Raw genomic sequence first — 27,287 nt, forward strand, 5'->3', positions numbered from 1 at the left:
GTCAGAAAATCCACGCATACGGCTATTCATAACATCACGGAAAAAATTTAAAAAGCTTTGGAATCTTAAAATATAACCCTCTGCGATTTTATTGATACCTCAGGAGCTTTAGATAACACCACAGTGAGCAAGGCGTTGTATGGAAAATTATCAAGAAGAAGCAATCAGCTTTTGGGATAACAACACCTGGTACTGAATTCGCCTTGATTTTAATTCATTTTTTTTCCATTATTATTTCATTTCACGATTTTCATTTTTATTTGTTCAAAATTATTTGGTTTTATTGCGCTTAATATATTTTATCATATTTCGTTTAATATCTTTTCCGTTTTACTTTATTTTCATTTTGTTTTATTTTATCTTAATATATGAAAATCACGTGTCACTATGCTTGTTCCCGATGAACTCCTAAACTACTGAACCGATTTTGAATTTGTTTTGCACCCCGTGTGTAGGTCCATCTAACTTGAAATATAGGATAGGTTATATCTCAGTTTATAGTCGCAATATTATTTTCAAATTTTTTTTATTTGTTTATACGTAATAATAAAATGTTACGTATACGCACCGGCACTCAAATTTTCAGGTGATGCGGATATACTTCCGTGTAATTGGTTGGTGTTTAATTAAACAACGTGCTTATCAATAAAAAATATTATTGCGAATGATATCAAGTATAGCACATCACCAGGCCCGCCGAGAAGGTGGGGGGGGGGGGGGGGATTAGCCTCGGGCCCGGGGTTTCTGAGGGGGCCCGCGATTTAGAGGTACTATGACATTTTTTTTTAATTCAGGAGAGTCTTTAGTTGTTCCATGTGCAATTTTTAAGCCGAATTTCAAAAGCAACGAAAATCTGCATTTCGTTTTAATATTATAGCGAAGTGTGACAAATAAAAATCTATATATATAAAAAGAAAGACTAAAATGTGTGTTAGTTGGTCGCCGATGTTTGAAGAGATGTGTCGGTCGATTTTGTTCAAACTTTCACACAAGTTGCGTAAACCTCACGCGGTGGTTACTACATAGGTTTGGTTGCGATCGACGTATAGGCTGAAACGTGGACCCGAGTACCCCTAGAATGTGTTTATAGAATATGGATAACAAATGAAAGCTGTTGATGAGTGCTTTAGTACAGAGTAATATATTATCCAGAGACGGACTGGGACTGGGATTAGGACTAGGACTGGGACTGGAATAAACCACATACCACCCTCTGGGACAGGCAATAAGGGATGCAGAAGAATGAGAAGAAATTGAGAGAAGAGAAAAGAGAGAAGGAGATTGAGAAAGAGATAGAATGAGACGAAGATGGAGATAGATGAAGCGAAAAAGACGGAGGAGGGAGTGATTAAAGGATTAGGAAAAAGTGAAGAGGGGGGGGGGGGGGGGGGGTGGGCAGAGTCAGACAGAAAAAGCTTATTAAAATGTATGCCACACGGGATATTCACCACTTGTTTTGGATTGGACTTCGGTCATTTTATTCAAATTTATTGTTCTTTATTGATTTTCTGAAAAAATTACGTAAAGTGGGCATTTAAATTTATTATATAACTTTTCTTTCAGTGTTTTGTTTTAATAACATTGTAAAAACGGTGATGCGAAATCCGTTATAATGTTGCTGGCATCGTACTCGCCTGTTTTTTAAATAACTTTTGAAGGGTTACAAAGAGATAAATTTCGCAACTGGATTCTTATAACTGGCAGTGACACACATCCGTTGATACCGGTTTCGACCATAGCGGACCAATTTTCGACATAATCGACAGTCTGGTTCACGGATGGATAAAAATTTGATGACGAAAAAACTAGAGCTGGCCGAATTTCAAGAAATCGATAGCAATGCTACCCCACTATTTTTCATTCTTACGCGTCCTACTGTCTTACGCAATTACTTCTAAGATGTAGGTAGATGTATTTTTAATTATTGTATTCTTATTTATTAACTTTTTGTGTTAAATTCTATTTATTTCACATTTGCGTTAAAAACAAACTTAAACTGATTCGAATTTTTAATGTGAAAATAAAACCTTAGATTCATTTATTTAGGATACGATTACAAATTGCATAATCCTAAAAATGTTTGTATATATAGAACAGATCTACAGCTGTCAACAATAAAATAGCAACAAAATCCATTAAAACAATTTCTCAACTATTTTCTACTTTTAGTTTTTTCCGTTCATTTTAGACTTGACATTTTCAGACACAATTATAGTGTGCAGTTTCGGAAACGTTTTTAAAATTAGTTTGAAAAATTTTATTCATACAATTCACTAAATTTGTTTGTATGCCTAACAAAATTGAATAATGGTTACATGGCAGGCCCCCAATCGAACCACGTAACCAGATCGCCATCGTTCTAATAGACGGACGACATGCCTCCAGAGTAGTGCTTTAGATGTACGTACCGTTCGAGGACCTCAAGTCGACTCGGTGCGACAAAAGCATAAGAAAAGATGGACATCGAAAGGCTGTAATCGCTACAGATAGCTAATGATTTCGTAACTTGACTCTTATGGCAACCAAAGAAAAACTAACGATGAAGAATGCCGCGATGCAACCGAGGATTCTAGAAGGTGATAAGCGCAATACAATGTCTTTTAGCTTCAAAGCTTCCGCAACCAAATTGTCAACCTCACCTACGGGAGGGGAATCCAGTTACAAATATGAATGTATCATAAACATATTTAGCAGGTGAGGCTCTGGCGACCCCAAGGTCTTCATGGAACTAGGGGATGGGGCGGTATGGCCTAGAAAGTTTAATGTGGTCATATTAATCGTTCCCGAAATGGTCGGGCTAGTACCTTAATGGTGCTTTGTTACCGGAACGCACCGGATCTATATCCGGCGAAGGACTATCAACATCGATAACACTACCCAAAACCGTCGGGGGTGTATTTATCGTTAATACAACAACAACAACAACATGCAACCGAAAAAAAGGACGCTGCCTACAGGGCTTCGTTAAAAACGAACGCAACAAATAGAGTGTATGAACGCTGCCCCGTGTTGAAAAGAGAACCTAGACGACTTTACAGGAAATAATATAATACATATAGTTCAAAAAAAAATTAAAAAAAACATGCAAATATGTTGCCGTTTTAGTATCTACAAACCACTTAGATATTTGATGTTGATAACACCGGAGCAGGTTCGTGTCTCCGCTTTTAAGTACAGTTCGTTTTGTAGCGAGTTATTTAATCTCTGCAATAATTGCCGCTAGATGGGTCTAAATCTCCTTTGCGCGCCTAGACCACAAATTTTACCGAGCCCGCCATCGATGATGATGATGAAATTATCAGCCTTCTTAGTATCGCTTATAAAGGCCTCCCAGGCGTATTGTGCGAAAGATTTAAGCCCGCCGTCGATCGGCTGATTGGACCTTATCAAAGTGGCTTCAGACCTAGTAAATCTACCAACGACCAGATTTTCACTATACGCTTAATCTTGAAAACACTCATCGAAAAAAGAATTGGCAGACATCTTCCTTTCGTTGATTTTAACGTCACCTTCGACAGCACAAAAAAGATCTACCTATATGCCGCTATGCCTGAATTTGGTTTCCCCGCAAAAGTTACACGGCTGTGCAAAATAACTAAACAAGGTTTCACACAGGTTGCCCTCCATCCACCTCACCTGTCGTGAGATTTCTTTAGTTTGGTTCTGGAGAAAATAATACAAGCTGCAAAATTTAACCGTAACTTCGTTTTTTTGGGAACAGGCTTAACAGAAATAACAACGTCTGCATTGACATGCAGTGAAGAATCATTCTGTCCAATGAATGCTACTTTGGAAGCATTTGAAAAATTAAGTCCTTTCACGGCAAACGAAGATTATGCTCGACTTGTTGGCCGCCCAAAACCGTTTAATCGTTAATTAAGTAAGTAAATAAAAAAGAATATAACAAATTAATAATTTAATAGTTTTTGCAATGAATTAAAAGCCAAACTTAAGAATTGTATAAAAAAATTTGTAAACTAATTTCGACAACATTTTCGAGAAATTTCTAAAATGGGGAAAACTTTTCTAAATGTTGGGAAAATTTTTTGAGTATCTAGTTTCTTGTTCGGAAAAAAAATTCAAAATCAATACAAATTTCGAGAAAATATAAAAAGGTTTCTCAATTCTAAATAAAAAAATTGGAAATTTTCATGAACATCTAAAAAAATTGATTTCAAAATTTTTGGAGTACGTTTTCGAAACTTGTTTTTATTATACCTTTCGTTGTACATTTCATGAAAGTTTAATTTGTAAATAAAAAATAAAAAAGAAGGCAACTAATAACATTTGCAAATAATTTTTTCTGCTATTTTTCACGTAGCTGTACGTAGGCCGAAATTAATATTCCATAATTTAGTGTAAATTTACGTAGCTCTAATTTAAAATTCAAAAAAGTTAAGAGCTTTTTTTGATGTGTAAACATTTTTGCTCCTGATTGTAAGCATAAGGTGTAAAATGTAAGGAGTAATACAGAATGTAAGCGAAAGTGTAGTCACTATCATGTACTTTGATACAGAGTTGATATAAGCCAAAGAAGACAGCAAATACAGGCAAGGAAAATAATTGAGAAGGAGGAAAGGAAAGATAAGAATTCAAAGCCGAAGGCGGATGGCGTGTTATCGGTGGTTCATGGGCGTGTTATTCATTTCTTATCGACGAACTATCAGTTTGTTAAAGGTGTATTATCGATGATGTATAGACGAGTTCTTGGTATGTTATAGAGTGTTATGCATTTGCCATCAATAACAAAGGTTATCAATGAGTTACCGATTTCTTATCGACGGGTTATCGATTTGTTAGCGAAAAGTAATCGATTTGTTATCGATCACTTATAGAAAGAGTATCGATGTTATCAAAAAGTTGTTAATTTGTTGTCGAAAAGTAACCGATTTGTTATCGATGTGTTATCAAAAAGTTATTGATTTGTTATAAAAAAGGTATCAATATATTATCGGAATGTTATCGATTATTTATAGAAGTTATCGATATGTTAAAAGAAGTTATCGGTTTGCTATCGCTGTTTTAAAAATATTGTCGGAAAGTGGATTTGTGGCCGATATGTTAACGGCATGTTATCAAAAGATTATTTATCAATGTACATATTATAAAAAAATTATCGTTTGTATACAGCAATATTTATCTCGCACAAAATTATCGATTATTTTTGAGAAACTATATATTATAAGAAAATAGTCGATACGTTATCGATTTATGATAGAAAATTTATTGATTATTTCACCTAAAGTTATCGATATGTTATAAAAAAGTTAGTTTTGTTTTCGATAGAACAGCTATCGAAATGTTATCGATTTGCAATCGAAAATATATCGATTTGTTATGAAAAACTTGTTGATTTGATATCGAAAATTTATGGATTTCTTATCCAAGTGTTGCCCATTTGTTGACGACCCATTGACACATCTGTAAACCGTCGATAGCAAGCCGCTAAGAATCCAATAACTCGACGATAACAATCCGGTAATTAACTTCAACCCCAGGGCGGACTCTAATTAATTTAAAAACATTAGTTTTCTAGACGTACACCTATATGATTACACATCGATTTTCAGTACTCGGTACTGATTCCTTTACATTTCACCATTTTAAAATAAGTTTTTTCCACATTGATGGAAATGATTTACAATATTTTAGAATTATTATAATTATTTCTTTAAACTTGTTTATTATATGAGCGTAACTGCATTAATAAAACAATCTCATTTCAAAATTAGATCAAGCGCGCATCTATAGTTTGTACCCTATCACAAAATACCAATAAGAAAAATTAGAAAAGATGGCATTTGTATATAATTAATGAAGAATCAATAATATTATTTGGATTTCAAAAATCGTTATATGTACGCAATAAGATTAATTAAAAAAAATAGTAACTATTTAAGGCATCTTCTTAAATGAGCAATTAAGTAAATAGATCAGACCATTTGTAAAAAAATAGTAATTCAATTACATAAATTGGCTATCATTTTCTTTAGAATTATAATCTCATATTAAACATATGTGAATACCGTTGGTATATGTATATGTATATAATGTAATTACTCCAAACTTATAGCTAGACGTTCATATTTAAATAACGTACATTCATAACGCATATTCCTAGTCAAAATAAAATATGGTCTTAAGTTTTTTGCAGCTTTTTGATATAATCATTGGTCTGTCAAAACGCTGCTACTAAATTTAGAAACTAGTTTTATTTTAAGTATGACTATGCGCCATTGTATTTTAATACCAGACATTTAATAACTAGCTTAAGGAAAATTATATATACTTACGAAAGAACTTATGTATGTAAATATATATATTTTTTTTTATATAGGTATTAACTATTTCTTTACACTTTTACAGCTTTAAAGTTTTTCGCTAAGCGGCAGAAGCTGTTGATGGCCGGTGTACAGGTCACTACTCACTTTACGTAAATAGACTTTGTTGTGTGCTATCGTTTTCAAAGTCAGTCCATGCGTTATTTAACTCCATAAATATCAATTTTGCTATGCTTTCATTTTCAGTGCCATTGTGCTGTAATTTATGAAACAAAGTGAATTTATTTAAAAAATATAAATTTTGACATAATGGCAATTCTCTCAGTCTAAGAACGTAGAAAATATTCCACGATTTTCAGACCAAATATACAACACTCAGATAACACACCACTTACACAAGAAATATCCCTTCGCTTCGATCTTGCATTTAGCGCCAAACGTTAAATATAAAATATATTTTTTATGCATAGAACATTTTTTATTTTTTTTATTAAAATCTTAGTTTCGACCATTGTGAATTCATACAATGCGAATGTTTGAAAAAAATGTTCACAATAGTAAACAGCCTCGATCATCTGTTCAATCGCTTTCAATTTCTTTAATCATTTGCAAATAGTGTTTTCAAACATTTTTGCAAACGACTGGTATATTGCATTATTTACATATTTTAAAATGTTTCCTTGACTAGCTGCTCATATTTTACCTAATAACTAGATTTTAGAAAAATAAAATCAATATGTAGTTTGATTTTCTCTATACGCAATTAAGAGAAAAGCTAATTTGAAATACAAATGGACACTTGAATTTAATAACGGAAAGCAAAAAACAAATATTTCTTCCATTCTCTGGCCATTTGCGACAGCCATTCTCCCTGTCAGCCATTATTTCACAGGTAGGTATGGCAATGGAGGAAAAGAAAGATTTTTCACTTGTATGAATTCACAATGCCGTCAACATTCTTGTCCCAATTAAAAATTTTCTATTCAATTATAATAGGTTTGAGTATAAAAAATGTAGAAACCCTAAAAAACGTTTCACAAATGTATTTTGTTGCGTGTAGAACCGTTTAAACGGTTAAGCGCCAATTAAGTAAGTAAGTGTAGAAAACGTTTGACAGCAAAATGGTAAACTTTCAACAGTTTTCTACGGTTTCTATGCAGAAATAAAACCCCTATTATGTATGGAAGAATACCTAAGAATGGATTAGCGACCACGCGCACTTAAAAAAAAATTGTTTTTTGTAGTATAATTGCTATATGTGAACATAGCCTAATATAGTTTAATGTACTATTGTGAACTGTGGCGGTGGTAAGAGGAAGAAAAGAATAAAAGAAGATAATTCTCTGATATACACCAACGTGAAAAGACGTATTTTATTGCTACAGCGTCAGGTGTGGTACCGAACAAATATTTATTTAAATAATTAAAGTGAAACGCATTAAGTACTTCCGGATATCTTCCACTAAAATCTTCCGTACATCTAAACGATTACGGTATCAATCTTAATGGAAAACAGCGCGCGTGAAAAAAATTGTGGAAGCGGTCGGCAACACGGACATCATAGTGCGCAGATCGGCAACGGAAGAGGAGGTTAGATCCCTCTTACATAACATTGTGGGAACAAATCAATCGGCCCAAAATATGAACGGGGAGGAGGCACACGCAAACTTAGCATCCCGATCAAAAACTCCAGACGAGGAAAGTGGTCAGCGTGTACATAACGGTGATGTGCCATTATACGGGAAAAACGACGCGCAGATACATACAAACAACAACGACATGCCGTTAGAAGCAAATAACGGAGATAATAGCGTGACCGAAGAACACGCAAATAAAGATATTAAATCAGAAATGCAAACTTTAGAGGATCGTTTGCAAATACTACGGCTGAAGAAAGCATGGATAATTCTTTCCAACAAGTGCATGATGACGCTACGGCCAAGAAAGTACTTCAGTCGAAACAACAGTTTGGAAGCGGTGGAAGGGAGAGACCTCCACAGAGTTGCGAAGGTGGAGGAAGACTTGACCTCTTATTGTGACCAATCGCCGTCAGTTATCGTGAAACAGGGAAAGCTGGCATGATTTGTTACGAAACTGCCAAAATCGCGATTAAGTTCCAATTCATGATGAATGATGATGATGGCGGATAAGTTGAGATATTTTGACATATGGCGCCAAGATCTATGCAGACAGTACCTATACGTTACTTCCGGGAGTGTGGACGCTCCGTTGACTGTTTAAGTGGTCATATCCTCGTCCCCACTGATATCATACTCAGTGCACATCAATGGTTGTGACGCTAAGAATATAGCTGGATGGCATTGCAATTGCTTCTTATGAGCGAGAGTTTTTTTCTTCGCTATCTCGCAAATTTGATTTAAACGAGTTAAGATATCCAATGCTTCCTTAACACATAGATACCAACTTACATACCTTTATTTCCATTGGATAAAAAAAAAATACCCGACAAATTTTCTGAACTTGAATTGTAATTTTCTGAACTTGAATTGGAAATTTCTGAATTTAAAATGACATTTCTGAACTTGAATTGTAATTTTCTGAACTTAAACTGAAAAAGGTGTAAACTTTTACCGCACTGTCAAAATCGGTGGAGCCTATCGGCTGCTATTCAACTTTAAAAGCAAAAGGACAATGTGTGTATGTTTAATGGTGTGTTCAATTTTACTTAAGATTTTTTAAGAATTAATGAGCTTAACACCGATAAATGATAATTGTTATTCAATTATTATTTTGGTTTTATTGCCAGTAAATATTTCCTTCTTTTCAGTTTTTCCCAACAAAACCAAAATAATAATTGAATAACAATTATCATTTATCGGTGTTAAGCTCATTAATTCTTAAAAAATCTTAAGAAAAAGGACAAAGAAAATTCAAATGGCGATAATAAAGGATACAGTATTTTTGGAAACATCGAGGACGAGCATTTGTTTGTATTATCGACAGCTATCAAATAATATCTTTGTTGCTCAAAAATAAATTATGACGTTTTTCGGTGATCACTTTCAGAAATTTTCACTCTGTGTCTTTAAACATAACATTTATTTACATTATAATTATTACATTGTTTTATTAAAATTATATAAGTATGAAATGTACACACCCAATGATGAAAAAAGAACCAAATAAAAAATACAAAAAGTATTTAAAAACAGAATACATACATACTTTGGAAAATACTTTGAAATCGAAAGCTTACATATTGTTATTATTAAGCGCTGTACGCAGATCAAAAGCAAACATACAAGAAACAGTTTGCATTTTTTTGAGCATGAAAATAGTTGTAGGCACAAAATTTTGACGCTTCACGATGCAATGGCAATTTATACATGAATACCGCTTTTATAAAAATAAAACAAAATGTATGAAACTTTTTGATACCATTCGATCTTCACAAAATTTGCGGAGTATGAGTGGTCTCCCGTTATTTTTCTAGCTACATAAAATTTAAAAAAAGTGGGCGGTGCTACGTCTACAGCCAATAGAAATTTCATTTTGTTGCTTAAAACTATTGATAATTGAGTATATGTATCCTAGACTGGGGCGAAAAAAAGTTCCTAATGTCCGCCCCTAAATTTAAAGGTTATGTTGAGAGGGTTTCGGAAAAAAGTTTTTTTATTAAATATTTAAATATTTTTTTACCCTATATCAGGGTTGTTAAAAAATTTTTATATTGAAGTGCAAATCACAATACATATACAAAATTGTATGTACACTGAAACTTTTTTAAATTGAAAACAAAAAAATTTATTTTAATGTTTAGAGTTTTAATGAATAAATTTTGAATTAAAATGTTTCTCTGTGCTACAATATTTCTGAAAATTTTTTAGTGTTAAAATTTGAATATCATACTCATTGTGAACTCATAGAAGTGGCGAATGTTTAAAAAAAAGTTCACAATTGTAAACAGTCTGGATCACCTGTTAAATCGATGTTCGATTTCTTAAATCATTTGCTCAATAGTGTCTTCCAAAAAATTTTTAAGACGACTGGTACATTGCGTTATTTACATATTTTAAAATGTTTGCTTAGCTGGCTGTTCATATTGTGGCGAATTTTATCATCACTATGTTGTTAGTAAATAAAGGCACAACAACAAAAAAGCAAGCTGCCAATCTTGAACACACCAATTTAATCATCATTTACACACATACATGGAAGGCGACGAGAAGTACATGCACACACATAGCCAACAGCTCGAAGTGAAGAGATATCTCACGCACACACACATGTAGTCATCAGCCGAACTTCTTACTCACACATACACACGCATATGCATAAAATACAAATATACATATACATATTGTCACGGATATTACCACCCCTAAGTTATCCCATCACTAAGGCGATGCTAAGGCCATGCCAAGCAGTATTTACGTTAATAATCAAATCAAGTATACACATATATAAGGCAGCCCAGAGAGATGTCACACACAGATGCATTTATTTATACGGCTATGTGCGCGCGAGAGACTGTTAACTACAAACATTCACATCAATAATTCAATCTTTATGTATCTACATAAACGAATAAATAATTGCGTCTACACATATGTACGTATACGAGCAGCGGAGCGGCAATGCACAAACACATGCATATATCTTATCTCAGTGGTCACAAGAGAGGGCAATAATTTGTGCACGTAGTTGTGGCTGGCGATTTTGTAGCCGAAACAACTAGTAACTTCTGGAAATCGAAGAGCCTAGAAGTATGCAGCGTAAACTATAAAAGCAGTGCAGGCGAGTAAGAAGTAATTCAGTTTGATTTGAGTTGATCAGCAATTACGACTAAGAAGATATCTAGCGAGCAATACCAGTATTATTTTGATTAGTGGAGTTTCATTTGAGCTATCAGTTTGGTTATTAAGCTATTCGTTGCACAGTTTGAGTGTTATTGTGAAGCATTTTAATAAAGGCCATTTTTCCATTATTCAATATTGGAGTTATTTATTCAACAGTTTAGCGATACGAACCTAGCAAAAGGGGCAAATAAGAGGATTTGCAGCAAATTCGTTACAATATATTAACAACATTTTAAAAATTAATATTAATTTGTGGTCTCATTTTCTGTGGATACATTTGAAACAAAAGTTGGTTTGAAACACAAATGAGCAATTCAGGACACTTCAATTCTTTAACCGCGAGCACAATAAAAAACAAACCTTTCTTCCATTCTCTGGACATTCGCGACAGCCGTTCTCCTTGTCAGCAATTATTGGACAGGTAGGTATGGCAATGGAGGAATGAAAGATTTTGCACTTGTATGAATTCACAATGAGGGGCGTAGGCTTCATATGGAAGTGCTTTTTCTTAGCACTTTCATATGAAATTCAGGCACTTTCATATAAATCGAGTTTATGTGTGAGGGCATATGGGAGTGCAATGAATTTTTTTATAGTCAAAGTGTGAAAACAAAAAAAAAAACGTGCTATAAAAGTATATGGGTTGAGCATATTAATCTGCATGGAATTTTGGAAGTGTGGGTTGCTACGCCCACATACAAATATGGGTATGAATATGTGTCATTTATATCTGTTTTGAGCATAGCAGATGATCGCACGATACCACGGTGTTATAAAATACACACGTGTGTTTTGCAAAGAAATGTCGGGCTAGCACCTTAATGGTGCTGTGGTAACGGAGCGTACCGGATCTGTATCCGGCAAAGGACCATCACATCGATAACACTCCCCAAAGCCTTCGGGGAGCAACCTTATCGCTACAACAACAACAACAACAAAGTCGATACCAAAATAATGGAAATAAAAAACGAACGAAATAAAACAACAATACAAAAAGAAAAAGAACCGAAACAATACTTTAACATAACATATATACCGAAGCTCACGGATAATTTCAGCAAAACACTAACCAACAACAAACACAATATTGCACTTGCCTACAAATCAAACCATACATTAGCGACGATATTTACAAAAACAAAAAGCCGAATTGAAAAGCTCCAACAAAACAACGTAATATATGAAATAACATGTAAAGGCAGCGAAAACGGAAAATGTAACAAAGTATACATAGGAACAACTAAACGATCACTAGGAGTTCGGCTTGCAGAACATGAAGCAGACATACGAAAGAAAAAACAAAGCACAGCATTATGTCAACATACCACACAAACTGGGCACGCAGCTGATCTAATCAACACAAAAATAATAAGACAAATACAAACGAGGAAAAGCCAGGTACACATTGGAAAGCCTGAGAATATTGCAAAGGAGAGACAAAACTATAAACAAAAAGGAAGATACAGATGACGTTGCTGCCGCCTACACCCTCTGTCTCTAACAATAAACAAATTAGTATGACAATGATACCACTATGAAATGGTACCGGAATTAGTTTTAAGGTTTTAACAAAAATTAAAATAGTCCAATTATGTGAGTGCTATATATAATGTTTTATGTGTTATAAAATAAAATTATTCAGGGTTTTATGCCTCTTGTTTGTGATATTTGTTTGTATGTAATATTGTGATCAATAATGTTTGAATGTCATGTTTCTCACATTAATGTATTGTTTTTTGCTTTTGTTATTAAATACAGAGATCACCCTTGAAAAAGCTAGAGAGACTAGCGAAACGTCGGGTTGAAAGATGAAATAAGTTGTTTTTATTTGCATCAAACGCCAAATGGTCAAAATAGCCTAACACAAAACTCTAGTTAATACTATGAATAAATTGACCGAAAAATTATATAACAACCGAGTATTTTCGCTATTATTAGCCTATGGCCCTTGCTGCTATGGCTATATTATAATTTTAGCTGCTGGATAAATCAATAAAATAAACTTTCCCTATTATAAATAAAAATGAATGTCTGTGTGTGACTTATGAGTGTTCAAAGTACTCAGATATTTAAATTCGCTTTATCCCTGTATTATTTGAAGCAGGTGTCCAATATTTGATATAGAAATTCCAAATAAAAAAAAAAAAAAACAAATAAGTGATATAGGTGGAGGGAGTAGAAGTGAAATTCAAACTGGGACGAGCAAGAGTGAAAGTGGAGGTAGGAATAAGTGGGAGAGAATCAAAAATTTTAAACTCGCTATTTTTGATTTGGCATATATTTTCTGTATATGAGATTCTTTAGGTGGAAGAGGTATAAGGAGTGAAAGTTGGAGTTAGGATGGAAGTGAAAATGGGAATAAAAGTCGGAGTAGAACTGAAGCAAAACTTTAAATTCGGTATATCTATATAATTATCTTAAGGGGGTATACAATATTTGATATATTAATTATATATGTATACAGTTGTCTTTGATGGGGATGTCTCGCCTTGCACACACCGGCGTCATCCCAAAACGTCGACTCGTAGGTGCTTGCACCCTCCCCCCACATTGGGGTGGAGCCTCCTCGCGGTGACACCTCGTAACGCTTCGGCGGCGAATGCGAGCGGCGACCCGTTTCTCCTCCCTTCAACCAGATTTCCCTTCTCCCATCTCCCATCCGCACTCCGTTTCCCCTGGGCCAAGTTTTCCTATAAACAGGTGCTATTTTTAGTTCAAGAGCGGCCATACGTGGCGAAGAGTCACATCCTGAATAAGGTGCCCAAGCTTTGCTAACAAATATGGCGGATCTAGAGAGGACAACTCGATAAAACCCGTAATCCGAGTGTCATCCGAACCGTGCTCATGGGATGAATGGCACTACGTTAGTGTGTCTTATAACGGTGGTCTCCAGATACCTGACACCCTCTGGCTGTAATTAGTCTTGCTGGGATATTGGGGGCCAGCTGACCTACCTTCCCCCATAATCGTGGGTATTTTTATGGATAAATATAATATAAAAAACAACCAAAATGGAGCTGAACACCTCCCAATAGATCAGGTCGATTGCGACCTTTCGGTGCAAGCCGAGTCAGCTGTCGCCACAGACTTGCCGGGCCGAATAGTCCCCTGCATGACGTGGAGATGGCAGATGTGAGGACTCTGCAGGATGCAAATCGGGTAGAGTCACAATCCACAGTCTCGCCGGAGGATGAAGAGAGGCTCCTTGCCTATCCGGCAAAAAGCGATCAGCCTGGCCGGAATACAGAGCGAGATCGGCTAAGTGGTGCCGCTCGAAAACGTCTCAAGCGATTATTGGCCAGGGGGATTAGCTAAAATGAAGCCAGGGGACTTGCCAAAGAACCCTTGGGATTCGTCCGTGGTGAGGGGTCAGCCAAGAGAGGCCGCTCAGATAGCTCGACTCCACCAGAGAGAGAGCCCAAAAAGATGTCGCTGCCCACAGCTGGCAATGCAAATATATTGTCAAAACCTGTGGAAAGCTGTGCATCAAATGTCGAGGCAACCATGCCTTCCCATCGTGATGCAACAGCCAAGCAGTGGGCAACTTTCAGGGATGTCCTGAGTGGGGTAAGGCTGGGCATTATACCTCCCGACTATCCAGCCACGGTCTGGTCTTCAGGGGAACTGAAGGACATACAGAAGGCCATCCTGGGAGAGGTGATGAGCCAAAAAGATGGTGCTATAAAGCCCACCTTTAGCGGTTACACACCTCGCCCAGGCTGGCTTTCTATCACCTGCAGGGATGCAACCACCGCGGAGTGGCTAAGGGCTATCGCCCCAAAGCTCACTCCATGGCAAGATGCCAAGCTGAAGGTGGTATCTGCTGCGGATATACCATGTCGCATCATTCTCGTGGGGTACTTTAAGGAAGAGGAATGCCCCTCAAACGACGACATCTTGAGGTTAGCTGAGGCCCAAAATGTCGGCTTGAGTACCAGGAACTGGAGAATCCTCAACCGGATTCGAAAGTCCATGGCGGAGGAAGTTACTATAGCCGTCGATCCGTTGTCTGCGGAGCTATTAAAGCAACGCAACTACTTGATTTTCTGTGGGTTTGACAGGGTCAAGTTATGGCCCAAAAACAAGCCATCCCTGCCCCTGGTAAATATAAGTACCAGCGGCAGTGACAATAAGGGTGGGAGGGGGTGTGGGGGTGGGGCGATGATATGGTTGACGATGACAAACCGTGCTGTTCAAAGAACCAGAAGGTATCTAGTAGGCATTTACCTACTGAACAGCAGGATTTGCCGAGTCAATCGGGCACCCCCCAAAAACCTTCTCAAGAACAGCCTAGGCCTTCTGGGTCTAGTGTTGGCCCACAGAGGCCAAACGAGGCAGCGACAGTCCGCTAGCCTTTCCCCCGAAACCCGGCAACAAGGCAACCACCTCGTAGGAGCCCCAATGTCAGGAAAGGGGACAAAAAAAGGACGAAGACGAACGGCTGAAGAAGCCGTAATGTCGCTTAACAATAGGGCAAGGAAGGTGGCTACACGTGGCCGCAAAGACCATAAATAGTGTCTGCCCTCCCTCTCAAAGCCCAAAAGCAAATACGTCTGAAATGCCTTCAGGTGCCAAGGCAGCCTCAGACGTCCTAATTAACAATTTGCAGAAGAAGGTCTGGGAATAGCCTTCATCCAGGAGCCCTGGATTCAACACGGTGCCGTAAAAGGCCTGAACAGTACTGATGGTAAGTTAATTTATGCCACCAGTTCTAGCCCAAGAGCGGCGACGATTTTAAGCAACAAACTAATGTTTCTTCCACTTTTAGAGCTTATGACGGCTGATCTCGTAGCAGTTTGGGCTAAAATTCCAACCCCAAGAGGCGAACAAGAGGCAATCTTGGCCTCTGCCTACTTTCCGGGGGAGGAAGAAACGGCCCCAACAACCGAAACAATAACCCTCATCAAATACTGTCAGCAGAGTGGCACACCATGGATCCTCTGCTGTGACGCAAATTCACATCATACAACATGGGGTAGTACGAACATCAACAGGGGTGAGTACCTCCTTGAGTTTATCAATAGTAATAATATAAGCATTATCAATCGGGGCAATGAACCCACCTTTGTAAATGATTATAGAGGGGAAGTTTTAGATCTTACTCTGTGCAGCCATAATATGGCCAGAACCGTCACTAACTGGCATGTTTCAGGAGAGGAATCAATGTTGGACCACAAACACATTGTATTCGACATTGGTCACTTTCCGGAACACATGCCAGCTTTTAGAAATCCCAGGAAAACGAACTGGGAGCTTTTCCGTTTAATTATTGAGGAAGCTGGTAACAGCTTACAGCGACCTATAACCACCGGGCAGGAGCTTGAGAAGGAAGCTGAACAGCTCCACTCAGACATTAAAACAGCTTTCAATGAGAGTTGCCCCCAAGGAAAGATACGTACACAACGTGATGTGCCTTGATGGAACAAAAAGCTTGCGCAGCTAAGATGTCAGGTAGGAAGCTGTTCAATAAAGCGAGAGCTACGGGCGACTGGGATTCATACAAAGTCGCTCTAACATCTTACAATAAAGAACTTAGGAAATCTAAAAGGGCTACCTGGAGAGAACACTGTGAAAATATTAATGATCTTCCAGCAGCGGTTCGACTACAAAAAGCCCTTCCTAGAGATCACAGAAATGTAATTGGTACGTTGAAACAAACAGATGGTAGCTACACCACGCGGCCGGAAGAGACGAGCAAACTATTACTCGAAACACACTTTCCTGACTGCACAGCAGGCTTTCAATCACCACCTATAATGGCAGATTTGCCAACCATCAGTGGTAATGAAAAAAGCCTAGCAACAAAGCTCACCACTGTGAAACGAGTGCAATGGGCTCTGTTTAATTTCAGCCCATTCAAGTCACCAGGACCGAATGGGGTCTACCCTTGTCAGTTACAGCAAGGGATAGAGCATATTGATTCAGTTGTCCTTTCCACTTTATATAAGGCATCACATCATTGATGACTTCCTTCTGTTAATGAAAATCAAGGGATTTGACACAAGGATATGCAGATGACCTAGTTATTTGCATCACAGGGATGCACGAAGATACAATATCAGATCGCATGCAACAAGCCCTTTGCATCATAGATACGTGGTGCGATACCAAAGGATTGTCTATAAATCCTAACAAAACTGTTATAGTGCCTTTCACCCGGAGAAGGAAAGTATCCATCCCAGAACCATCCCTGGGTGGTACAAAAATACAATTCTCAATGGAGGCTAAATATCTAGGGGTCACACTGGATAGAACCCTCACGTAGAATGCTCATTTGGATGCTATCCTAAACAAGGCAACAAGAGCTTTCTTCGCCTGTACTCGTCTCTACGGCAAAACATAGGGGATTTGTCCAAAAATGGTATATTGGACATTTAATACTGTCGTACGGCCAATAGTCACCTATGCTTCTCTAGTTTGGTGGCAGAAGGCCACGCAAAGAAAGGCAACGGCTAAACTAAGCAAACTTCATCGATTAGTTTGCGTTGGCATAACGGGTGCGATGAGAACCGCCCCTGCTGACGCACTTAGTGCTTTAGTCGGAATACCTCCCTTCCATATTCTGATAGAGAAAGAGGCAACACTAGGTGAACTAAGACTTCCAAATATTTCTGAGTTGAAGGAAGGAAATATGATAGGGCATATGAAAGTAATAAGAAAATTCATAGGAAATCCCTCATTACAACTGCGTGACGTAATGTCCCCTAAGCTCAAAATCTCACGGAACTTTGAAGTGTCCATTGTGGACAGGACCCACTGGGAAATAGGGAATCCTTATAACGACTCTGACTCAGAGGTCTGGTACACGGATGGATCGAAATTCGATGACGGAAGAACGGGAACTGGCATCTATGGGCCAAACTTCAAAAAATCGATACCAATGGGATGTTACCCCACCATATTTCAGGCAGAAATTCATGCAATAGAGGTCTGTGGTAGAGAATGTCTGCGGAGAGGTTCAACATCGAAGAGCATCTACATTATGTCGGACAGCCAGGTGGCACTGCGTGCCTTGCAATCCTACACATCTAAGCTAGTGGATGAATGCACTGAAATCCTTAATGCCCTGAGAGCCAAAAACAAGGTTTTGTTGGGATGGGTTCCCGGACATCAGGGACATGAAGGTAATGAACATGCAGCTTACCTAGCAAAGCAGGGTGCTACATCAGCATTCTATAGTCCAGAGCCCTTTTGTGGATTCACAAAAGCACACACCAGGGAAACTATAAGTAACTGGGAAACTAAACAATTCAGACGTCACTGGATTTATTGCCCAGGGCAAAGGCAGACCAAACTGTTTTTACTTCCGGCAACGAAAGTATCAGCCAAGCTCATTAACCTAAGCAGGGAGAACCTAAGAACTCTTACTGGGTACTACACGGGACACTGGTCTACGATATCACCTAAGTAAATTAAATCTATCTAATACCCAAATTTGTCGTTTCTGTGAGCTGGATGATGAAACGCCGGTTCACATTTTTTTTACTATATTTAAAGTTGTGCTCAGTTTACAATTTATGTTTGTATTTTTTAATAGTGCATTAAATTTTACGTAATTTAATCATAATTATTATTCTATATTTCTTTCTTAAATCTTTCTTTATTTTCAGATTTTTCCTAACAACAAAAAATAGTAATTGAATAAAAATTCTGAGCATAAACTTAATACATTTTGGCGTACGATAGGCCATGTATGAAAACAACTGTAAGATATGCGATTTTGAAATCAATGCTGAGAAAAGACGTTTTTGAGATTACATATTCTGAGATAGACCATTTTCGAACTGGCAGCCAAGATAGGGTGATATTCCACTTCCGATTTCAGGTCAAGAAAAGCTGGAATATTTGATGCTCTTTCTAGTGTCAGATATTAGCCCTAATTATTTAAATTAATTCGTTTACTCACCTTATCAGGATGCACAGCAAGACAGGCGCGTCTATAGGATTTTTTTACATCAGTCGGTGTAATGAGGGTTGACATTTCGCATTTTGTCCATTTAGCGTCATTCCAAAGTACTGTGTGCATTGAACATAGGAGTGCTCTTATGTTGCTTTTCTTTCCTTCAGTCTATAAAACATATAAACATCTATACTTATATGTATTTATATTTTAAAAGGAAAAAATGTGTATAATTAAAATAAGAAAAGAGAAACATGCCTAGTATTCAATTTTTTTTTTACTTAACGCCATAAAAAAAAGATGCATGTTCGGGCTTCGAATGCCATAATATATGTTTTGGAGATTAACCTCGAAATTATTCAAAAAACTTTGTTTAGCCTAATACTCTAATAAAAACATAACTTTTTATACCAATCGAAAATTGACTTAAAAAAAAATATTAAATGTTAGAATATTTTTTCAACTCAAAATATGGCCGAACTTACGACGTTCCTAAATTAAAATAATTTAAAAACACTCACCCATTCCATGATTTTAACTTTCTCTGGATCCATTTCTTTTATGAGATCCTCCTTGCGCATTTCATTGATGGAACGTGGTCCTTGATGCATTTTGCTACCAAACTTATACCCTTGCTCTCCCAATATATCGGCGAAAATATCAGAATTCTTTGTTTGCACACCAGCACCAAATTGTCCAGCTTTCGGCGTGTCAAAGTGCAAACGATTATAATCTGGTCTATTTGATTGGGCATTTGTATCAGTTGCAGCTGGATTGGCATGTGGTGATGGGCGATTTGAACTTTGACCTGAAGTGGAAGAAGCTGTTTGAGCAGTACCAAATACTGCACCGTTATTGCCTATACCGCTACTTGGGGATTTTATGTGATTTGGCGAAGTAGCAGCTTGTTGAGACGGATTTTGTGTTTTTGCATTGCTAGTGGTATTATGTGTTGGGCTGGAGAATTGCGTCGTATATGGGCTATTGCCAATGGGTGTAGCGCCTGTGGATTTACTGCCCAATGTATGTGAATGGAAATTGATATTGAGACCAGATGCTAAGTTAGCTATGCCAGCAAAAGGATCTGTTGTCTACAAAATATAAATATATATAAAAATAAGTATACCAAAAAGATTTAAAAGCATTGAAGCGACTCACCGGTGGCGAAGGCTCTTTTAAGGGATTTGTATTGAATGTGGGCACCGAGCCAAAGAAACTACCTGTTGCTGGTATCGGTTTGGGTGGTCCAGAAAAGCTGGCACTAATTGTGGGTTGTTTATCAGCGAATATTTGCGAATTTGGCAAGTTATTGAATTCAACATTGATTTTGGGTGCTGATGACGCCACAGAGCCGAAAATATCATCTAAGTCAGCACTTGACGTAGGCTGTACATTGTTTTCTAAAATAATATTAGATACTAGCGTATTAAAAGCTGCATAACAGGCTGATTACTCTCTTACCAAGTATATCTGGTATATGTGCTGACCCTATGCCAGATGAGTTATCATCACCGAACGCTCCAAGCAAATCAAAACTAGCATCACTCGTTGGCATAGCCGTGGCTTGTGTATCGTGCGCCTGCGTCTGTGGTTGTGGTTGATTCAAATTGAGCAAATCAATTGGTGGCGAGGGTTCAGGTTGATGAACATTATGTATATCATCATGTCGTATTTCAGTAACATCAGGTAAAATGGGTGTGTGGGATTGCAGTAATTTTTCTGGTACTTGTGTTGGAGGTTGCGGTGGTCTTGCTGTCGCCGATTGTTGTATGGATGTGGGTTTTGTTACTAATAAAAGTACATATTTAGGGATTGAAACCTATATCAATTTTAGCTTCAGCTTACCAAAATTATCTACCATTTCCTCAAATTCCAGCTGTGAGCTGAATAGATGTTGTGCGTTGCGTTTTGGTTTCGCCGGTAACCAAGGCGGATTTCTGCTCGGCGGGCATTCATTTTCAGTGGAAGTCAAGGATAACGAAACTGAAAAATCATGTGGCACCTGATCGGCATCCGGTAAATCATCCAAATCGTTTGTCGGGAATGTTATCAATGTTTCTTGTTCTGGTATAAAGCCGGTATTTATTTGAAATTGACATATTTTTAAACTTTGTGGCCGCACCATTCCTTTAAGTGCATTACGCGCATGATAAAGCACAATTATTAGATCTCCACAGACTGTTAAATTGATTGGCAATGTCACCTTGCCAGGTCCAGCTAGATAGAGTCTAAAAGTAGATACCGTAACCATGAAACTTTCTTTTTGACTTAGTTGCAAAATAATTAGTGGTCTAGTGAAATAGTGTAGGACAATACAAAGAAAATCCGCACACGCTTAAAGAATAATCTTATTAAATTTTGGTTTGGATCTTATTAATATTTCAAAGATGAGTTTTTGAATGGTTTGTCTTGTACAGCTAACTTCCCACTGCGGAGGATTAGGAACTATTTCAGCATAATTTCGGGATCATTTTGGGACCGTTTCGGGATTCTTTGCCGACATCCGATATCTCTTGTCAATTTTGATTTGGATCTTATTAATATTACAAAGAAGAATGTTTGGATGTTCATGATACTATTGCCGCACAGTTTCGGAATTGTTTTTGGGACTATTTCTGAACATTACCGGATTTTCGGGATCTTATCAAAGTATTACGAGATTGTTTCAATGATTATTTTCGGATTAGTTCGGAATCATTTAGGCACGATTTCGGCATTGTTTAGAGGATGATCTTGGGACTATTTCGGGATTTTTTGGGAGTATTGCGGACGCCGTGGTGTGATGGTATCGTGCTCTGCTACCACGCCGAAGATCCAGGGTTCACGCCCCGGGAAAGCAACATCAAAATTTTAGAAACCAGTTTTTTAAATTAGAAGAAAAAAAATTTTTTTTGGCAAGCACTCCGAATGTATATCTGCCATGAAAATCTGTCAGTGAAAAATCATCTGCCTTGCAGATGCCGTTCGGAGTCGACATAAAACAAGTAGGTCCCGTCCCGCGCTTGGGACTATTTTGGGTAATTTCGGAAAATTTGGAGATCATTATACTCAGTTGAGCAGAGCTCACAGAGTATATTAAGTTTGATTGGATAACGGTTGGTTGTACATATATAAAGGAATCGAGATAGATATAGACTTCCATATATCAAAATAATCAGGATCGAAAAAAAATTTGATTGAGCCATGTCCGTCCGTCCGTCCGTTAACACGATAACTTGAGTAAATTTTGAGGTATCTTGATGAAATTTGGTATGTAGGTTCCTGAGCACTCATCTCAGATCGCTATTTAAAATGAACGATATCGGACTATAACCACGCCCACTTTTTCGATATCGAAAATTTCGAAAAACCGAAAAAGTGCGATAATTCATTACAAAAGACAGCTAAAGCGACGAAACTTGGTAGATGAGCTGAACCTATGACGCAGAATAGAAAATTAGTAAAATTTTGGACAATGGGCGTGGCACCGCCCACTTTTAAAAGAAGGTAATTTAGAAGTTCTGCAAGCTGTAATTTGGCAGTCGTTGAAGATATCATGATGAAATTTGGCAGGAACGTTACGCCTATTACTATATGTACGCTTAATAAAAATTAGCAAAATCGGAGAAGGACCACGCCCACTTTTAAAAAAAATTTTTTGAAAGTCAAATTTTAACAAAAAATGTAATATCTTTACAGTATATACGTGAATTATGTCAACATTCAACTCCAGTAATATGGTGCAACAAAATACAAAAATAAAAGAAAATTTCAAAATGGGCGTGGCTCCGCCCTTTTTCATTTAATTTGTCTAGGATACTTTTAACGCCATAAGTCGAACAAAAATTAACCAATCCTTTAGAAATTTGGTAGGGGCATAGATTTTATGACGTTAACTGTTTTCTGTGAAAATGAGCGAAATCGGTTGATGCCACGCCCAGTTTTTATACACAGTCGTCCGTCTGTCCTTCCGCATGGCCGTTAACACGATAACATGAGCAAAAATCGACATATCTTTAATGAAGTTAGTTCACGTGCTTACTTGAACTCACTTTATCTTGGTATGAAAAACGAACGAAATCCGACTATGACCACGCCCACTTTTTCGATATCGAAAATTACGAAAAATGAAAAAAATGCCATAATTCTATACCAAATACGAAAAAAGGGATGAAACATGGTAAGGTAATTGGATTGTTTTATTGACGCGAAATATAACTTTAGAAAAAACTTTATAAAATGGTTGTAACACCTACCATATTAAGTAGAAGAAAATGAAAAAGTTCTGCAGGGCGAAACAAAAAACCCTTAAAATCTTGGCAGGTATTACATATATAAATAAATTAGCGGTATCCAACAGATGATGTTCTGGGTCACCCTGGTCCACATTTTGGTCGATTTCTGGAAAACGCCTTACTCCCTTTTAAAACTCTCATTAATACCTTTAATTTGATACCCATATCGTACAAACTCATTCTAGAGTCACCCCTGGTCCACCTTTATGGCGATATCTCGAAAAGGCGGCCACCTATAGAACTAAGCCCCACGCCCTTTTAAAATACTCATTAACACTTTTCATTTGATACCCATATCGTACAAACATATTCTAAAGTCACCCCTGGTCCACCTTTATGGCGATATCTCGAAAAGGCGAACACCAATAGAACGAAGGCCCACTCCCTTTTAAAAATACCCATAAGCACCTTTCATTTGATACCCATATCGTACAAACAAAGTCTAGAGTCACCCCTGGTCCACCTTTATTGCGATACCTCGAAAAGGCGTCCACCTATAGAACTAAGGCCCACTCCCTTTTAAAATACTCATTAACTCCTTTCGTTTGATACCCATATTGCACAAACGAATTCTAGAGTCACCCCTGGCCCACTTTTATGGCGATTTCTCGAAACGGCGTCCACCTATGGAACTATGGATTACTCCCTTTTAAAATACTCATTAACACCTTTATTTTGATACTCATATTGTGCAAACAAATTCTAGGGCCACCCCTGCTCCACCTTTATGGCGATATCTCGAAACGGCGTCCACCTATGGAACTAAGGATTACTCCCTTTTAAAATACTCATTAACACCTTTCTTTTGATACCCATATTATACAAACAAATTCTAGGGTCACCCCTGGTCCACCTTTATGGCGATATCTCGAAAATGCGACCACCTATACAACAACCACCACTCCCTTTTAAAACCCTCATTAATACCTTTAATTTGATACCCATATCGTACAAACACATTCTAGAGTCACCCCTGGTCCACCTTTATGGCGATATTTCGAAACGGCGTCCACCTATAGAACTAAGGCCCACTCCCTTTCAAAATACTCATTAACACCTTTCGTTTGAAGGCCATATTGTACAAACAAATTCTAGGGTCACCCCTGCTCCACCTTTATGACGATATCTCGAAACGGCGTCCACCTATGGAACTAAGGATTACTCCCTTTTAAAATACTCATTAACACCTTTCTTTTGATACCCATATTATACAAACAAATTCTAGGGTCACCCCTGGTCCACCTTTATGGCGATATCTCGAAAATGCGACCACCTATACAACAACCACCACTCCCTTTTAAAACCCTCATTAATACCTTTAATTTGATACCCATATCGTACAAACACATTCTAGAGTCACCACTGGTCCACCTTTATGGCGATATTTCGAAACGGTATCCACCTATAGAACTAAGGCCCACTCCCTTTTAAAATACTCATTAACACCATTCGTTTGATGCCCATATTGTACAAACAAATTCTAGGGTCACCACTGGTCCACCTTTGTGGCGATATCTCGAAACGGCGTCCACCTATGGAACTAAGGATTACTCCCTTTTAAAATACTCATTAACACCTTTCATTTGATACCCATAACGTACAAACGCATTCTAGAGTCAACCCTGATCCACCTTTATGGCTATATACCTAAATGGCGTCCACCTATAGAACTATGGCCCAATCCCTCATAAAATACTCTTTAATGCCTTTCATTTGATACACATGTCATACAAACACATTCCAGGGTTTCCCTCGGTTCATTTTCCTACATTCTTATTTTCCCTTATGTTGTCACCATAGCTCTCAACTGAGTATGTAATGTTCGGTTACACCCGAACTTAACCTTCCTTACTTGTTTTTAACTGTTTTCGTACGGGAATTCATCTAGGGATAAGTTCAGGACTAATGCCCTGTTTTTCAGTGCGAGTTTAAGTTGACTAGAGTTTAACCCTGCTACTTCGGCCGTTTAAGCTGAGATGAGCAGCAAAGTGGCAAGGTTATAAACTCGCATCGAAAAACCGGGCATAAGTGTTTCAAGATTAATAAAATTATTATTTCGGCATTGTTTAAAAATTTATATGGGGTTTATTTTTATTATCATTTCGGGACGGTTTATGATGATTTGAGATCTTTTCGGGTCATTATATGAATAACTTTGGAACATTTCGGAATACTTTGTTATAATTTTGCGAATATTTGGGAATCATTTCGTCATCTAGACACCGCACGAATAATAAATATTAATGCAGTAAGGAGTAGATGAGTTATAAGACAAAATTTATAAAAAACTTGTTTTTCGCACCTCAGTCGCGAAAAAAATGGGGCTAGTATAAGGAAAACTTAAATACATTTTTAATTCACCTCATTTTCTCATAATCCTGTAATGTGCTTAGTAGCAGTCGTTCATTGCAGTAGATTTCCATATAAATGCGACAGCCATCACGCGCTTTAGTCATACGCGGTACAGGTTGGCAGCACAATGAAACCAAATTAATATTTTGATAATGCGGTAATAGTGGAGTCTGACGCAAAATATCACCAAAATAGTATAAATAACGGAATTCCGATGGCCTAAGATTTATAGGATGACGTTTTACAGCGAATACTTGTACCGCATCTTCGGGCTCACGAATTAAATCCGCATACATGAGTAATGCAGCAATTATTGTAGCAGCCGAACAACCGCCTGAATCCATTGTTTGTATAATAACTATGGATTTTGGATCGACAGTTAAAAACCCATACATGTCTTCAACAACAGAAAACATTCCTTGCAATGTGGGCGAATGCGCTTGTACGCAAGCATAAATTGAACCAACTTCAACGGTACGTACGGGTGGCGGCAAGCGAGGGCAATTGTTTTGACCAAAATTATATATGCTTACTTTTTGTGGTGGAAAGCGACTTTCAATAGACAACCGAACATCTTCGATATTATTTGTTTTATAAGCCGATTCAAAGCCTTCGGATGGACAAGGCATAACAAGTACACGCGACGTAATGTAACTAATATCCAAATCAGTACGAGCAATTGTTTGTTGCATTGTTTGCATAACTTTTGATGAAGTATCCTTAAGATTCTTTAAAAAACTACCAGCACCACCACGCAATGACGAAAACAAACTATTATTTGTTGCACCAGTCGAGTTCCCCGATTGTATGTCTGTAGATGAATTGTCAACATGTTGTTGCTCTTGTTGTTGTGTACTGTTTGTTAATTGAATTGGCGTAACCGAAGTGTTATCCGTGTAAAATGTAGAATTGCCAGCAGCACTCAATCGGACATTTGATGTAGTTTGTGTGGTACTCTCACCACTTACATACGGAGTATTTATGCTATTAATGGGGCTTTTTCTTTGTGGCGATTCTATAGGTTTGCCATGCAATTCAAGCGCACCTTTAACAGACCAATTTTTGGTTTCTGATATAGCAGCCAAACGATCAAGCACAATTGCAATATTGAAGCGTTGTGCGGGATTTACATTAAGACAACCTAGAAAGAGGAATTTTAAGCAAATTTATTTAAATCTGTTCAAAAGAAATATCACATTTCAATGTACATATGTATATAGCACACCTTTGATAATATCATGAAAGCAGTGAAAACGCGAATCAGCGGGTAAAATAAAATTTCCATTGACGATGCGTAATTTTGCTGAATCTTCAAAGGGATGCTTTTGAAAACATAAAGCATATAATATGCAACCTAAAGCCCAAATATCTACTTTAGTACCAATTTCATAGTTGGACCAGGTGTCTAATATTTCGGGTGCACGGTACATTGGTGTTGTGACCGAGCTAAGCTAAAATGTTGGTTTAATAATATAAAAAAAATATGTTTAATTAAAATGAACGCTGTAGAGCCATGAATAAGTACCTGATCCTCTAGGAGACTTCGTTGTTTTGCACCCCAATCGATTGTGGGAGCATACAATTCTTTCGTGGCTGAACCAAAGTCACAAAGTTTCAATTGTTTATCATTACCAATCAAAAAATTTTCAATCTGCAAAGT

General features: G+C 37.5%; 1 protein-coding gene across 3 annotated transcripts in view; it reads right to left on the minus strand.

The window, feature by feature from the left end:
• Window positions 1-1,449: 1,449 nt before the first annotated feature.
• Window positions 1,450-27,287, minus strand: part of aux (cyclin-G-associated kinase) — a 154,052-nt gene continuing 128,214 nt past the window's right edge. For 2 of the 3 annotated variants that reach the window (XM_067760540.1, XM_067760541.1), the window contains exons 2-10: window positions 27,153-27,278; window positions 26,853-27,078; window positions 25,637-26,768; window positions 20,847-21,229; window positions 20,463-20,789; window positions 20,160-20,401; window positions 19,523-20,092; window positions 19,008-19,169; window positions 1,450-6,537 (exon numbers count right to left, since the gene is read on the minus strand). In XM_067760540.1, the coding sequence (XP_067616641.1) occupies window positions 6,430-6,537; window positions 19,008-19,169; window positions 19,523-20,092; window positions 20,160-20,401; window positions 20,463-20,789; window positions 20,847-21,229; window positions 25,637-26,768; window positions 26,853-27,057 (3,129 nt within the window). In that variant the 5' untranslated portion in view covers window positions 27,058-27,078; window positions 27,153-27,278 and the 3' untranslated portion in view covers window positions 1,450-6,429. The remainder of the gene's footprint in view (window positions 6,538-19,007; window positions 19,170-19,522; window positions 20,093-20,159; window positions 20,402-20,462; window positions 20,790-20,846; window positions 21,230-25,636; window positions 26,769-26,852; window positions 27,079-27,152; window positions 27,279-27,287) is intronic. The other variant, XM_067760539.1, reaches the window with a different exon arrangement.

The sequence above is a fragment of the Eurosta solidaginis genome, chromosome 1 (genome assembly GCF_040869045.1).
Source record: "Eurosta solidaginis isolate ZX-2024a chromosome 1, ASM4086904v1, whole genome shotgun sequence".
Taxonomy (NCBI): domain Eukaryota; kingdom Metazoa; phylum Arthropoda; class Insecta; order Diptera; family Tephritidae; genus Eurosta; species Eurosta solidaginis.